The following is a 17,660-nucleotide window of genomic DNA, read 5'->3' on the forward strand; positions in this document are numbered from 1 at the left end:
TGCCAAAGATTGTCAGTGGCCAAAAAACGTGTAAGTAGGCCATCGCTTGTGGCGGTGGCCTCCCATGTTTCTAATCTTTTCTTTTTACAGGATGCAGGAACGGGCGTGCGATTTTTGGTAGACACGGGTGCTTGTCGTTCTCTTTTGCCAAGGAAACTCTTCAAGGCACAACGTAGTCTGTCTACATCTGCCGACGTCCGCTTGGTAGCTGCCAACGGATCTGCGATACCCACCTACGGTTACGAGAGCCTCACATTATCGTTCGGAAACGGTAAATTCAATTGGAAGTTTCTCGTTGCTGACGTCACAATGCCAATCCTCGGTGCGGATTTCCTCTCTCATTTCCACCTTCTGGTTGATGTCGCCCACCGACGATTGGTCAACGCAGACTTGTACTTGTCGACACCTCTTCAACCCGCCCCCTCTAACCTCGCTCTCCACATCAGCGCACCCACGGATGCCTACGCCCACCTCCTCACGTCGTGCCAGGAAGTTTTCTGTCCAGAACTTCGCCAAAAGCCCACGGTTCCTGCCAAGCACGGTATTTATCACCATATCAAGACGACAGGACCCCCAGTCTTCGCAAAATTCAGACGTCTGGCACCGGAACGATTGGTAGCCGCCAAACAGATGTTCGCCGAAATGGAGAAAATGGGCCTTTGCTAAAGGCCTCCAGCCCATGGTCGTCACCCTTACACATCGTTCTGAAGAAAGACGGCTCCCTCCGTCCGTGCGGGGATTACAGGCGCCTGAACATGCAAACAGAACCGGATCACTACCCCCTCCCAAACATTGCCGATGTAACCTCCTACCTGCACAAAGCAAAGGTTTTCTCTACGCTCGACCTCCTGAAGGGGTATTATCAGGTGCCTATGAACCCAGAAGACATCCCCAAGACCGCCATCACCACTTCGTTTGGCACATACACCTTCAATTACTCCTGTTTTGGCCTTCGTAATGCTGGGGCAACGTTTCAACGTCTCATGGATGGCATCTTAGGGGACCTCCCTTTCTGTGTATGTTATGTGGACGACATACTTGTGTTCTCCTCCTCAAAAGAGGAACACCTCCGTCACCTGCGCATCGTGCTCGACCGCCTGCAACAAAACGGCCTTGTAGTCCGGTACGACAAGTGTACCTTTGGCGCCAACGAAGTGTCGTTCTTAGGGCACCGTATCACTCCTGAAGGAGTCCATCCCCTCCCTGAGAAGGTAGCAGCCGTTCAGAATTTCCCCACGCCCTTGACCGTCAAAGCTCTGCAGGAATTCTTGGGCATGATCAACTATTATCACCGCTTTCTGCCAGCCATTGCCGCCACTCTTGCTCCCCTCTACGCCTCCCTCAAGGGCAAGCCAAAGGACTTGAAGTGGGGTCCCCTTCAAGAAGCGGCCTTCTGCAATGCAAAGAAGGCCCTATCAACTGCTGCGGCTCTCACTTTTCCTATCCCACACGCCCCTCTCCTTCTCTCCACCGATGCCAGCGACGTCGCTATTGGTGCAGTACTCGAGCAAGTGGTCAAAGGCTCGCCCCGCCCATTGGCCTTCTTCAGCAGAAAACTGTCCAAGGCAGAATCGGGTTATTCTACCTTCGATCGAGAACTGCTGGCGGTGCACTTGGCTGTCCGTCACTTTCGCCATTTCTTAGAAGGTATGCCCTTCGTCATTCGCACAGACCACATGCCTCTGGTGCACGCCTTCACTCGACAGTCTGACGCCTGGTCCGCCCGTCAACGCCAACATCTCTCCGCCGTGGCTGAATACAATTGCACCCTCCAATACGTCCCTGGGAAAATGAATCCCGTTGCCGATGCCCTGTCAAGAAACACGTTGGCTGCCGTTCAACTGGGATAGGATTACAACGCCCTGGCTGAAGCCCAACGACAGGATCCAGAGTATCAAGCTTGTAGGACATCCTGCACGTCCCTCCGTTGGGAGGATTTTCCCCTCGAAAACTCCAACACCACCCTCCTCTGTGACGTCAGTACTGGTAGACCGCGACCTTGGATTCCTGCTCCCATGCGCCGACAGGTGTTTGATTTCATCCACGGCCTTTCACATCCCTCGTGCCGTTCTACTGCACAGCTGCTGAAGGCAAAGTTCATTTGGCACGGCATTTCTAAGGATGCTAACGATTGGGTCCGTGCCTGTACTTCTTGCCAAACTTCCAAAGTACATCGACACACGAATTCAGGAGTGGGCACCTTTCCTTAACCTCAGCGTCGTTTCGCACACATTCACGTCGACGTTGTAGGCCCCCTACCCACATCACAAGGACATCGTTACCTGTTTACCGTCATCGACCGCTCCACTCGTTGGCCTGAAGCCATTCCCATGGAAACTGCAACGTCCGCCTCATGTACATCTGCCTTACTCTCTGGATGGATTTCAAGATTTGGTATCCCTGAGCATATTACTTCTGACAGGGGAACCACTTTCACCTCTCAATTATGGACGTCATTAGCGAATCTCCTGGGCATCACCCTACATCAGACAACGGCCTACAACCCCGCTGCCAATGGAATGGTTGAACGTTTTCATCGCACCCTCAAAGCAGCTTTGATGTCCCGCTGCAAGGATTGCAACTGGTTTACTCAGCTTCCCTGGGTCCTCCTTGGACTAAGGACCACACCTAAAGACGCCCTCGACGTCTCGGCAGCCGAAATGGTGTATGGCGACCCGTTGGTCGTCCCTGCCAAGTTTTTTCCTTCTACGACCTCCTCCGACGATCTCCAGTGCATACGTCACGTCGTGGGAAAATTTACTCCGTGCCGCCAGACTTACAAGCCCCCAGCGAAGCATCACATACCAACGGACTTGCACTCTGTAACGCACGTCTTCCTGCGCAACGACACCAGCAAGCCACCGTTAACGCCCCCTTACACGGGACCTTTCCTTGTGATCCGACGCAGTCCGAAAGCATTCCTCCTAAACATTCGGGGCAAAGAAGACTGGGTCTCCATTGATCGTCTAAAACCTGCTTATCTTCTGCCAGATGACCCGCCTACAGTTCGCCTCTCTAGATCAGGGCGCCCTATTTAACATGTACAGTATGTCATTTTTAGGGGGGGAGCCATGTACCAACCGTGTTTCACACAATTGTACATAATTCCTTTTGTATATATTATGCTTGTATCTTCGCTCCTCCCTCGCACTAAAACGAACATGAAAATTCCTGTCTGGTTTTTCCTCTGTGATATTGTCTGTCTTGTGAACTTGTCATGTCCTGTTGCCTTGAGGTTTTGTATATAAGGAGAGTGTTCCACAACAATATAACTCAGTCGTTTCCAACCTGCCTTTGATTTCACAACTCCTCTCTCGGCCCGTCACAGACAGGAACTTTCGGTTTATTACATTTCTTAAACCTGATCTAAATATTAATTTCTGGCACCATCGTTCAGTCACTTCATTATGCATATTGCATAAGAAATTCCATAATTCTGATCCTCCTTTACAAATTCAGATATCGGAGAGTACCATCCTCTTCGTAATACTACGTATGCAGTTAATTCTAATAGTCTTTTCTTCTCCACCATGAGGCTCAATACTACACAGAATTCTAGAAGTTTTATTTCAGTTGTGATCAAGTCATGGAATGATCTTCCTATACGAGTAGTTGAATCGGTAGAACTTCAAAAGTCCAAACTTTCAGCGAATGTTTTTATGTTGCAGAGGCTGACTTAAGTCTCTTTTTTATAGTCTTTTTATGAAATATATATTCAAATGTTGTTACTGTTCTAAGAAAAAAATCATTTTATTTGTTCATTACTTCTCTTGTATTTTATTTATTTCCTTTCTTCACTGGGCTATTTTTCCCTATTGAAGCCCTTGGGCTTATAGCATCCTGATTTTTCATCTAGGATTGTAACTTAGCTAATAGCAATAACAACAACAACAACAATAATAATAATAATAATAATAATAATAATAATAATAATAAACCGATTGAATAGTGTACCTGAGTGTACCTCCAAGAAAAAGAACTCTACCCCATGACAGTGGAAGACCATGGTACAGAGGCTATGGCACTGCCCAAGACTAGACCACAACGGTTTGATTTTGGAGTGTCTTTCACCTAAAACAGCTGCTTACCATAGCTAAACGGTCTCTCTACCCTTAATAAGTGGAAAGTAGCCACTGAACAATTACAGTGCAGTTGAAGTGAAGAAGAATTTCTCGGTTACATTAGTGTTATCAGGTGTATGAAGAAAGAGAAGAATGTTCAAAGAATAGGCCAGACTATTCGGTGCATGTATAGGTAAGGGAAAAATGAGCCGAAACCACAGAAGGATCCAGTGTAGTACTACCTGGCTAGTCAAGCAAATCAAAGAACCCAATAACACAATGGCACAATAGCGTTAGTGTCTTAACGGGTGGCTGGTGCCTTGGCCAACCTACTACCTAAGCAAGATAACTTTGACCACGAAATGACATAATGAAATCTCAAACTAATCCATAGGATTAACATAAGTAGGTTTAGCAAGCAGATGTTCTTCTACTATCTTTGACGAATTGTTACTAAAAAAGCTTGAATACATTTTTTATATCAAGCACTAAAATAGTTAGAACCGTTCCTCCACCAGCAAAGTCAAGAATAGTACTATTTTACGTCCTTTATCATGATTATTCTATTCACTATGTGCACGCAGCCATGAAGTAAGCTCTCAACAAAACCATTATTATTCTAAGCAACCTCTCTCAGCAAAGATTAACTATATGTAAACAGAGAAGAAACCAGAACAAAGAGAATTACAACTGCGCATTCTCTCTCTCTCTCTCTCTCTCTCTCTCTCTCTCTCTCTCTCTCTCTCTCTCTCTCTCTGTATATATATATATATATATATATATATATATATATATATATATATATATATATATATATATATATATATATATATATATATATATATATATATATATATATATTCAGCTACATAGATAAACAAAGAGATGCAAAATATATAAATTTACAGTTTGACTTAAAATTTCTGCCTAAATAACTTTTGTTTACTTACTTTTGTGTGTGACACTTTTGTTCTCTCTAATGATTAATAAAAAAAAAAAACCTGACCCATGTACGCTGACAGTTTTGCTCATCTGTGCGTAAATGCATTTGTCTATTTCTCTGACAATCGACCAAAACATTCATTTTAATTTATCGTTTTCATTCTTTCCTGCCGAGATCACAGATAGCTGTTATACATCGGAGGCTTATTTTCCATCTAACAGGAATTTCGGTTGCGTACGTCCTACTGATTCATGAAGTGACGTATATTTCCTAAATGATCCGTAAATCTTGGGCTATTTGTCGACTTCAACTACCAATAACAATCTATCTTGGTTCGTGACTACAGAATGCGAAAGAATAGTTATTTGTCCGACTTTGCCTCGTCCAGCTATAGAGCGCCAGTTCCTCGTAATTGAAAGACCTAGTTTAGTATGAATTAGGCCTAATAGGCTTACTGTTCAGGGACACGAGAAGCTTCAAGGACTAAAATGCTTGTAGCCACTGGAGCTCCGTGACAAAACGAATAGTCCTAGACTGTTTAATGGACATTTTATGGTAAATTTCCCACATCGATAAGACTATGGCGACTTGCTTGTAGTACCATAGTCGAAGAGAGACATGTTGACGAAGATAAAATATTAAACAGTGAGAAGGAGGAGGAGGAGGGGGAGATATAGGAGAAAAAGGATAAGCACAGGAGGGAGGAAAATGAGATGGCGGTTATATTAGCAACTTAATTTCCGTGTGGTCTGAAGAGTTCCTTTTGTATTTTGTTTTATCTCGCTTCCTCATTCTCTTCCGAGATTAACCTCAAACACCCCGCCCACCCTCATATCCTTTTACCTTCAAACGCTCCTCAAACAGGACCTCGTAAAACTCAGCACCGACGACATGAAGGATATGAAGGATAATACTCAGTTTGGTTGGTTGGTTTACATTAAGGAGCGCTAGGGGGCTTGTGGGATGATACAAACCTCTGGACTCGGCCTAACTAAAAAGGACAATCATTTCTCTCCACAATCCAACCCTTTGTCCCACCTCATATAATATAACAATGATTTATAGTCATTATGTAATCAATATAGCACCTAACTATTTACTCACTTTAAGCTATCGTGTGCAAGTTCGAAATGTTAAATGTTTCATATAATTCCCAAATGGATATCAATTTGTAGCAATAGGCCTATACAAACATGATTGAGGAAATCAAGAGAGTTGAGATTTCACATGAGTTGTGTGTGTGTGTGTGTGTGTGTATATATATATATATATATATATATATATATATATATATATATATATATATATATATATATATATGTGTGTGTGTGTGTGTGTGTGTGTGTGTGTGTGTGTGTGGAGGGGGTGGTGTAGGTATATGACTACGGACATGACTTGGGACTTTGTCCTGCAATGGACTAGAAACGGCTACATTTATTGTTATTGAATAAACAAAATCATATACATAATACTTAACAATACACATATGCTGTACACATACAGCCATACAAACTTACATGAATGTACGTACTAGAGCAAAAGTGGGGACATGAGACGACAGGTCAGTTTAATGACATATTATTCGGAACTTCCAAATCGAAAAAAAGACCTAGACCTAAGAAGTCCTTATTTGATTGCTTTGCAGCGCTGTTGCAACCAACCACCACCAATATAAAAAAAAACACGAAAGTGCAAGACAAACACACTTCAATGTGTGTGTTTGCAATGCTATGCAAGATTTGCATTCACACCTGATCATTTTTTCAATGTCTGACGCAATTCATAACCGCGGGCTGACGTCATCGATGACGTAACCGCTAGCGCGGGAATCAAACGAAGTGAAAACAAACCAGAGCAATGGTTTACGATTACGTTAATTCTTTGGATGGAGCTGCTAAAACACGTTACAATATAAAGTTAAATGCCTCAGGTCAGTAATAAGATATAAAATACAACTGTTCTAACTTCTAGCGACACTTTCAAGTTGAAAATGATGATAAACAAAAATTATTTTGAACTGTTTACAGCACACAAAGTGTGAGGTGTATTACTGCTGGCCTCATAAACCAATCGCTCATACCTCTCAAGTTGTCGTTTGGCTTTGGCATAGCTGTCTTTCTTGAAAGGCAGTATGCATGGAATGTAGTCTGGGTGTTCTTTCTCAGTCATGTTGGGTTTACTTGTATTTTGGCAATTTAATATAAATTCATAATGAACACCAATAGACATACTGTTGGAACACCAACCACCAGAATGTTAAATTTTATTAAAATATGTTAAATTTCATAAATACCTGAGATAAAGTGTTCACTACAAATAACCCGACTCTTTATTGGAGACCATTTGTGTCCATTTGGATTCATTTGCTGGCATGCTGCAAGCCACTTATCCCTCCTATCCGGGCTTCTGCTACGACTGGAGAACTTGTAAAAATGCAACATCTTTCCTTGCATCATATTGTGATTCTTGCAGTTGAAAATAACACATGATGAAGGCATAATGGCGAATAATTTTGCTTTAACAGACGACCGTTCATGCAGCACCACGTTAAAGTGTGGTTTGTTTTCACTGCGCCACGTGCGGGAAGTCACGTGACTGCTCAGTTACCCGGATGGCCCGCGGTTATCAATACGACTTTAACGTGAGTAATATATCACACTTACAGTGCAGCGTATAATATTTGCATAATTCAGAACAGTAGCATTTATTACCATAATCCTATCTAAAATATGTTCTTTTTTTAAAACAAACTTTATTCATAAGAGGTCTTTTGATAAATTCAAAACATATGAAAGTGAATAATACATCAACAGGAAAACAAATCTACTATTCATTAGAGGTCAATTTTTTCCCTTTTGATAAACAGTCTACCGTATATATATATATATATATATATATATATATATATATATATATATATATATATATATATATATATATATATATATATATATATATATATATATATATATATATATATATTGCATAAGCCATTTTCATTAAAAAGCATATAGCTCCTGATACAATATATATATATATATATATATATATATATATATATATATATATATATATATATATATATATATATATATATATATATATATATATATACTGTATAAGCCATTTTCCTTAAACAACATGTAGCTCCTGTGATTAAACAACAAACTATTTACTGCCACATTCATACTTCAACTGCTGATTCGAGGATTGATTCTACGTGCAGTGAAAATTTCCATATATTAGTTGGTTTATAAACCTTCATAGAATGCTAACAATCTTATTACAAAATCCGCACTGCGCCGCCAAAACTAAAGAAATTTTCTTCAACTGACAATAGTATGACATTAGTCTCTCTCCGTCTCTCACTTGGTTAAGTTGCAGAACTCGAATAGCATTCCGAGTGGCCCGGGTTCAAATCACAGACCGGACTAGAGCAGTGATAGTGATGGGTGTGTTTCTAAAAATCGAGTTTGCATCTGTTCACCTAAGGGACACCGGCGAGCATGTTAAGTCACACACACACACACACACACACACAGAGTCATCATAACATTATCAATGTACTTCCCACCTGAAAAATCACTGAAGCTTAAGTCTAAGAAGACCATCTTTAAATCTTAGCCTTTAACACCAATTTAACTTTGTTTTATTCTTTTATATATAAGTATAAATTATCTAATTGAACAAACCTGTGTAAAATACTTTTAACTCGACAAAAATACAAGAAAAAACAATTAGGCCTACGGTTTATCTTTTTGTTGTTTTACAAGATTCGCTGCTGCACTAAAATCATTCCTGTTCTTAACTAATTAAATTTTTCACTTTAGGCAAGAAGCAGGTTTAATAATAAGTGACTTCTTAAAACCGCTTTTCTACTGTTTTTGGACATAAATATAATTTTACGAAACATAACCTAACTTTCTCACTTAGAGATACTCGCTTGACTCTTGGTCTAGATACAGTAATGCCTTGAAGAAGTCGAACGCCTTCAATCCAGAGACGTAAGCAGATGAGGTCGGATGGAATACTTCAAGCTCTGACTGTTTTCCAGCTTCCTTTCTGCATAGACAGAAGTTAAAGGTCTGTATAGATGGGTTTTAAGATTTAGTTTCAAATAACCATTTCCTCCAAAAGTGCTACCGACAAATTTGTCAGGTTGACGTAAAACAAATGATTTTCCCAAGTATCCTCGCGATCAGTTCCACCAGCATTTCTCTCTCTCTCTCTCTCTCTCTCTCTCTCTCTCTCTCTCTCTCTCTCTCTCTCTCTCTCTCTCTCTCTCTCTCTCTTACTACTTCTACAAATAAAGTTTTTTTATGAATTACTATAATCAGACGTGTAATGAAAGTGTATGGCATTCATTCCGCTATTAGTCTTATTACGAAACATCGGTTTTATATCATGATTGTGGATAATGTATAAGCCTAGTTCCGAAAGTTTTGCTCTGCCACATAATGTGTTCCATTTCTTAATGTTATTATAAGAATATGAAGGATAAATCTATGATTAAATTGAATGTTAGTCGAAGTGAAATCCTTCCAGCTCATGAATAATAAAAAAGCAGAGAATGAAGTTGAATGTCTCAAACCAACATCTGTCTAAGATGACAGTATGATCAGGTAATGAGTTGAATTATCACTCTTTTTCGAAGCCTTTTAAAAATGTTTCTTATCACATTTTAGTAGTTTCTGTTGTGACTCAAACGATAACCTTTAATATAAAAGTGGAACAATGCTTTAGCACTGCCCGTGGAAAGGGAAATATATAAGGCTCGAAAGAGAATTCAGATCATGAAGCGCTGTTGCACAAGAGCTTCCAAACCTTTTATGAGCAGCGTAGGCTGAAGATACATATAATTAGAGTAATTAAAAAGTATCAAGGTTTCAGATTTAAAGACATACGGATAAACTGGATTTATGTTCAAATACTTATTGATAATTTGAAAATTAAATACGTTAGGCCTAGTCCTCTTACCTCGAGTAGAAAATGAGTTTAGACTAACCTTAGACCCAGTCTCCGAAAAGTCTACTAAAGTTATGTTCATAACTTTGTAGACTCTTGTCTACCTGCCATTCAATCCTCCTCTTACAAGACCCAATGATACTTCTTTTCCCATTAACTAATCTAACATTACTTTCGTGGGAGCCGAATTCTGCAACATGAATTTTGTTTTCAGGGTTGTGGAAGCCTATTGGAAACGTCCCTGCCTGCCGATCTCCAAGACTGGGGTTCGAGTCCCGCTCAAGCTCGATTTTCATGTATTGTCTTCAACCTCACCATCTCTGTCAGCTAAGGATAGTTGTCTAGGGGAGCCTAAAGGTCTACCTGCTGAGTCATCAGCAGCCACTGCCTTGCTCTCCCTGGTCCTAGCTTGGGTGGAGAGGGGGTTGGGCGCAGATCATATGTATACAGTATATGGTCAGTCTCTAAGGCATTGTCACTGCCCTTTGCCTCTACCATTCATAAGCGACATTTAAACCTTTAAACTGGCTGAAACAAAAACGTTAGATTCCGTGAAACCTTTTGTAATTTCGTTGGTCTGACTGACACTCGCTGGTGTCGGTTTGTCAGTAACCTAAACAAAATCACATTATCACCTTCGCAAGAAGATTATATTTTGATAGGCGTGTACTTATTTAGCTACTTAGGTTTGTATGTTGTTTTTTAAAAGGTCAAAAAAGGATTCTTGCTATAGGTTTAAAGATCACTCATGAATGACAGGGTCAAGGGACAGTGACATTGCCCTATCAAGCAGGATAATGCCCAAGAGACTGACCATATACACATATGATCAACGCCCAAGACCCGCTCTTCACCCAAGCAAGGGCCAAGGAGGGCCAGGCAATGGCAACTGATGATTCAGCAGATAGACCTGTAGCCTCCTCCAAAACCCCCATCCTTAGCTCACAAGGATGAGGAGGTTGCAGCGACCAAAAAACTAACAAGTTTGAGCGGGACTCGAACCTCAATCTGGCGTTCACCAGTCAGGGACGTTACTACATCTGCCACCACAAGCTGGTCAAAGTGATAAGTCTGTTAACCATATCGTGGTCAATTATTATCCGATTTTCATAAAAATAGTACCATAAATGTGCATAATTCAATTGCTTAATTTGTGATATGCAACATGATCAAGGTCAAGGTCACAAAAAAGTAAAAACCGTTTTTTTCGATATCGTGGTCGAATTTCTTGAATTATGGTGTGATGACTGGTCATTATCCAAGGACAAATTGATTAGATTTGGGAGTGATTGGTCAAAAGTCAAGGTAACGAGAAGGAAAAAAAAAGTATTCTTACTAAATCATGGTCAATTTCTATTTGACTTGCATGAAAGTCGTGGCAACTTGTGCATGAAATATTTTGTGGTGATATATACTGTGTGTATATATATATATATATATATATATATATATATATATATATATATATATATATATATATATATTGCAAATAAGTAGGCATATATTTGATATAGACATTGCATTTATATAGGGAATACTAAATCTAACACCTATCTTGGCAGTTCTAACCGAATGAAAATTGGAAATGATTTACTTGAATTTTTTAACTAATAAATTATCCTATCCATTCACAGGTGAATCAAATTATCAACGGGGCTAAGTTGTATAAAAAAGAGCGAAAAAACCACTCCAGTGAATTTCCCATACAAGAAGGGTTTTCTTCAAATCGAAAGGTATGTTCTTGATTTGTAATCTTAAAGGAGTTACTCTATTTGGCAATTAACTACGACTACTTAATTGCTGATATTTCGTGCTCAAGCTTAAAGGGAAGCTGGTTCTTCCACCGAGTAATCTTGAGTAATTTCCTTCTGAAAATCATAAGCTTGTATACAAAAACCTAGACATGGGGACAATGGAGGGGGAATTGGCAACCAAGCCCAACTGGAGCCGGTTCCAAGCCCTCATAAATAGCGAGGTTTGGTGTAAGAAAGATATTCCACTGAAAACTAATATGTTAAAGCCTAATAAGCAATGAACCAAAATGTGGAACGATATTGTGCTAGATCGTACTCAGTGGACAAAACGCCACACTGATACTTCGCCCGTGACTCTGTGACTGGACTAGGGTTACTATAGTGTCCTGAGCGAGTGCAACCAAATAAGTTAGGTTAAATGGGTATTAGAGTGTGACAGTTCTGTATTGGGTCCATTGCAAGGAAGGGAAAGGAAGTTGGCTGATCTCCCGAGGAAGATGAAGGTGGATTTTTTTGGTGTTCAGGTAACCATTGATGGAGAGATGATAAAGCAAGGAAACTTGGTGATGGATACAAGATTTTGGTGGAGTGAATGCACATGGACGAAATGGAGTTGGTGTAGTTCTGTCATGGAAATAGAAGAAAACGGTGACGGAGCTGCATATGAGGAATGAACAAACCGTGATACTGAAGAGGCAGTTATATTATTAGTGCATATGCACCACAAGCTGGTTGGGTGCACAGAAGACACATTTTCAAAATGGCATGGGGACACCTAATTATTTATATGATAAGCGATTTATGCTTTTAGGTAAATAAAAGGACAGCCTTTGAGAGGAAAACAAGGTAGGTAATGAGTGTGGGAGCTTAAGCAAAGGTAAGGTTATATGATGAGGCTTATACACAACTGAGGAGAAAGAAATACCTCAAGAAGGTGCTGAAATTATTATTATTAAATAATTCAAAGTAAATATATACATATATATATATATATATATATATATATATATATATATATATATATATATATATATATATATATATATATATATATAAAGGCAACAGGGCGAGACTTGATCCTAGTAGGGACAATATTAGGAGAGGAAGAATTGAAACTCATAAATAGCCTAATATAAAAGATCTTTGATCAAACGATGATACCAGATAAGTGGAGGAAATGGATGGATATTGATACCAATTTCCAAAGGGAAATGTGATGTCCGAGAGTGCAGTAATTATAGAGTTATTACATTCATGTCTTGCCCCTTGAATATATTCAAAAGAATAATCGATGCCACATTAAGAGAGGGAGTATAGTTAGGATGTGAATGCCTTGAATTTGTGAAGAGGTTTGAAATAGAAGGATGTCTATTGTAACGAGAAAGGACAGAATTAGACATAAGTAGATTAGACGGAAAACTAAAGGGGAGACAGTGATGATACGGACACTTACAAAAAAGTAGGAAGGCCATATTATTATTATTATTATTATTATTATTATTATTATTATTACTTATTACTAGCTAAGCTACCACCCTAGCTGGAAAAGCAGGATGCTATAAGCCCAAGGGTTCCAACAGAAAAAAATAGCCCAGTGAGGAAAGGAGATAAGGAAATAAACTACGAGACAAGTTATGAACAATTAAAATGAAATATTCTACGAACAGTAACAACATCATAAATCTTTTATATATAAACTCTAAAAACTTCATAAAAAAATTACCAAGAGGAGGAAAAATAATTGAATAGTGGGCTCTATATAGTGTACCCTCCAGCAGGAGAACTCTAACCTAAGAAAGTAGAAGACATGGTATATAAATAATGCTAAAGAGTTGGGGGTATAGGGTAGAAGGAAAGGAGGGAGACCGAAAAAGAGGCCTTCTCTGCGGCCTTTGAGAGGAAAGGGACTTGATGAAGCAGGAAGCAAATCCCAGAATGAAAGCGCCTGATCAAAAACAACGACCCCGTATGGAAACGTGACTAAGCTGAGAACAAAAAGATGAGTAAATATGGAAAGCGTTGTTTAACTCCGGCTTGCATATGTTTTTATATCAACGCTAGTCAAGCATTTGTCAAAAGAGATTATGCACTTTACATAATTTCGCAAAACTATAATTCTAAGCTTCCTTACCTAATCATGATAGGTATAGTATAAGTACTTCGAAAAAAAAAATAACTTTTAGGGGTTTCTATGTTTAAACGCTTTGGAACGACATTAATTCATCAAAAAGAAACTAAGTTATGTTTGCCTAACAATTCCCTCTGTATAGTATATTGCAAGCATAACGGTAAGAAATAATTCGTTCATACGATGCCGTTGCTTCAGTCTGCAAAAAAAAAAAAAAAAAAAAAAAAAAAAAAAAAAAAAAAAACACACATTTACAACGCAAAGCCCATGAGTATGTACTGTATACTTGTTAAACCGAAATATTGCACGTATATTAATTTTTGCATCATGGAAACTAATTAAACATTCTAGGTCAGAATATAAGTTAATTTTGTCCAACCATATTCCAAATCCGAATTCCTCTGCTCTATCACTGCATTAAGCAAAGTTCTCCTTATTCTTTTGCAGTCATTAAAATATCAAATATAGTATATATCTCATTATTCATTACATCAAGGAAATACATTCATTACAAAACGACGGATATGTTTAATACTCGGAAACTCATTAACGTAGCTCGTGCTCTGGCCGTGGCACGATCCTGGATCACTGACTTGTGGCTGGAAAGGCAAAGTAGACCAGTTCGACTAGAACAGATATGTTGGGGTGAACTGGCAGAATCTTCTTCTCTCCGGAGCTGCTGGGATCCAGGGTCTCCACGTCACACATGTATGATCATTAAGTAATATGGATTGACATCAATCACTCACTGCACGTTCTGATGTCAATCTTATGTATGGATGTATGGAATCCTTTTTCAAGATTGAAAAGCGTTTGCGCTGTTCCAATTTAGAACTAGATGATAATTGGTCCAATGATGATGCTTGACTGATAAACCACATCTGTATGTTGAGGTCCAAAATCATCTAAACAAAAAGGATGAACTCCAAGAAGACATTTTGTTATAAAAGAGGTTTCATTAGGATCATGCTTTCAGTTACATGAAAAAAAATTAATTCTGTAGTTTTAAATTGGAGGTGGCAATAATGGACACTTATAATGGGGTTAAAACAAACAACTACATGATACTGAAAAGGAAATGTTTATGAAAATTCATTTCCATATTGAAGACTTTGAACTACATAACTGAATGATTAAGCTTCTTTTGTCTGTCTTGGCAATGTTTCAAGATGCAGCTATTGTTTTTTTTTTTTTTTTTTTTTTATTTAAGGCACTTGATTCTTTTCTAGCCTTTCAGTAGATTATGATTTTATTTTCGATTTTTCTCACTATCATCATTATGAGTAGCAACAGCTCAGATGTAAGTAGTAATAGTAAATGTTTGTCTTCAGATACTTACCGTAAGTCATCCCTTATTTTTCTTCCAGATAAACCCTCAGTAGGTAACCATTTTGAGTTATCAGGATTTTGAGTGTGTTTGATCTCAGGACTCCTATTCCACAGTACCAGGCTACTTTCTTCACGTCTAGTTATCAGATTTCACTCTTATTCTGGAAAATGGACAGTCCTCATATCATTATGCTTCCTTTGGATGGTCCAATTAGTTTAGACAAGACTGTGGATCAGGTGTTGATGGAAAACCCAGATCAACCTATAGTCATAGCACCTTTGGAGGACCCGCTTGATAAATTCCAACACACTGGCCCTAGTATTACCTTATCTACGCAACAGTATGACGTTAAACATGAGGATCTAACTCGACAAGCATATATACCAGCCAGATTTCGTCAAGCTATGGTGACTTGTCCAGAAATACAAATAACTCATGTAGGTAAAATTGGTAAAAGAAAGCTCACAAGCTCTGAAAGATATACACCATACACCAAGAAAAGAAACACTGGTTATCAGAGTTGCAAGCCACTCAAGTCTTTGAGTGACAACTGTATGAAGTTCCCTAAGAACCTTTCAAGAAATGTTTATGCCTCAAGGGATTTACAGCAAAGGCCATCGACATCTGCAATAACTTTAGACGCCACCCGAAACGAAAAAAAGCAGCCTTGTATCCCCGCAAAATCAGCGCCTTCTCAAACTCTGATGTCCTCTGCAAAAGTGCAAAGATTTCATGAATCCGGATTTGTTGGTACAGAGAAAAGTTATAAAAGAAATAAACCATTTACTGAGAAAGGAGAGTCCAGTGCTGTGACTTTCAAGTATTCCAAGCCTTCTCTTGATGTTTCCAGAAATATTTCTGCAACTAAGAAAATACAGAAATTACAATCAACTTCTGCAATAACTTTCAAAGCCACCCAAGCATCAAAGGGACAGCTCAAGGCCCTAACAAAATCTTCTATAAGTAAACTGCTCACCAGCAAAAACAAGAAGGAATCAAAAACATACACAGAGGTCTCCTCACATACAACCAACGCTGAAAACCTTAACACAGAACTAGTGACTCCTCCAAACGTCATAAGAAATTTATACTCTCCCAAAGAAATAAAAGACCAGCCAATAACTCCGTCATTTTTCCCAGATTTATTTAACCTCCTGCAATCAAGTGAACAGCCAACATCTTCAGATATGATCACGAATTCATTTATCCCTCACACAACACAAAATCAGCACACTTCTTTTCATTCTGTTGCCAAAGATGTAAACTTGAATTCGGCACGTCAGGGTTCCCTTGCATCTTCCGTTGGTACCAGCAGTAATTTGATAGATCTTACACAACCAGGGAATCAAGCACCATCTACGTCCTTTAGAGACCTTTCCTCAGATATAAGGGGCTCTCCATTTTCATGCGGATACTCAGAAGCGCCTCAGTTTCAGGATAGGGACCCAATTAATCATTCGGAGCTTTGGAGATGCTTAGATACCCTAACTGCATCCCTCAAAGAAGATATGTCTGGAGAAAATTATTTTGAGACTATAGCACTGGATGAATATGGAAGTAAGAACTTTGGTAATGACAAAAGCTGATGATTAAAAAAAAGAAGAAAAAATGAGTATGAAAAGTTAGGCTAAACTATACTGCATAAACATTTAAATACTTAGGAAGAAAAACATACGTGCAAATGATGAGGTTAAAAGTCATAATTTGTTTGTTTCAGAGAGGAATACAATCTTGCACTGACTGTTGCAATACTTGTAATCTTTTCAAATTTTTAAATTGTTAACCTTTTTTATCATTTATTCTTTTAATTTACGATGGAAATATCTATTGCCAACATTTACCAACAAAGGAATTTCTAATCTTATTTTTGAGAGAAATGTAAATCACTTATTATCAACTTGATGAATTATGTAATAAAACTAAGATATTTACAAGAAGCAAAATCTAACCTGTCAGTCATTTGTATGATAAAAATTGTAAACTTATCTTGACTTGATCATAAATATTTGTAAAAGAACTTATTGTGCTTTAATAATATAAAGACTCAATGAGCGAATAAGTACAGTATGTAAAGATATAAGTGAATATGTTTCACAAATGTATAACGCGTTGTGTTCCTTTTTCATTCAGTTTTCCAAAGGATATATTTCAAAAGTATTTTATGAAAAGCCTGGTAATATCGCATATGGTATATAGGCATGAATATACAGTTTGTATGCATATTTAAATAAAATACAATAAAATACTTAGTCTACTAATGTTTGAAGGGGAATATAAGAAAATCCTTAGTTTATGCATTTAAGTTTTATGTTATGTTCCCTAGTGTACTCATTCTTATCAATAAAACTATTCAAACTTTCCTCAGTATTTCATTATATGCTATATTACAATGTTTGAATGCCAAAGGTGAAATGTCACAATCCCTTAATTTATATAATGCTAATTTCTTATAATATACTAAACTCTGATTTAGTTAAGA

At 38.5% G+C, this 17,660-nt stretch overlaps 1 protein-coding gene across 4 annotated transcripts in view; it reads left to right on the forward strand.

Annotated features, from left to right (window-relative positions):
* The first annotated feature begins 8,962 nt into the window (after positions 1-8,962).
* The window catches only part of LOC137657807 (uncharacterized), a 324,948-nt gene continuing 316,250 nt past the window's right edge, over positions 8,963-17,660 (forward strand). The window contains exons 1-3 of one of the 4 annotated variants that reach the window (XM_068392329.1): positions 8,963-9,087; positions 11,604-11,702; positions 15,219-17,619. In XM_068392329.1, the coding sequence (XP_068248430.1) occupies positions 15,349-16,767 (1,419 nt within the window). In that variant the 5' untranslated portion in view covers positions 8,963-9,087; positions 11,604-11,702; positions 15,219-15,348 and the 3' untranslated portion in view covers positions 16,768-17,619. Of the gene's footprint in view, positions 9,088-11,603; positions 11,703-15,218; positions 17,620-17,660 lie in introns of those variants that run through there. The other 3 variants (XR_011047207.1, XM_068392330.1, XM_068392332.1) reach the window with 3 other exon arrangements.

Source organism: Palaemon carinicauda, chromosome 18 (assembly GCF_036898095.1).
Source record: "Palaemon carinicauda isolate YSFRI2023 chromosome 18, ASM3689809v2, whole genome shotgun sequence".
NCBI classification, from domain to species: domain Eukaryota; kingdom Metazoa; phylum Arthropoda; class Malacostraca; order Decapoda; family Palaemonidae; genus Palaemon; species Palaemon carinicauda.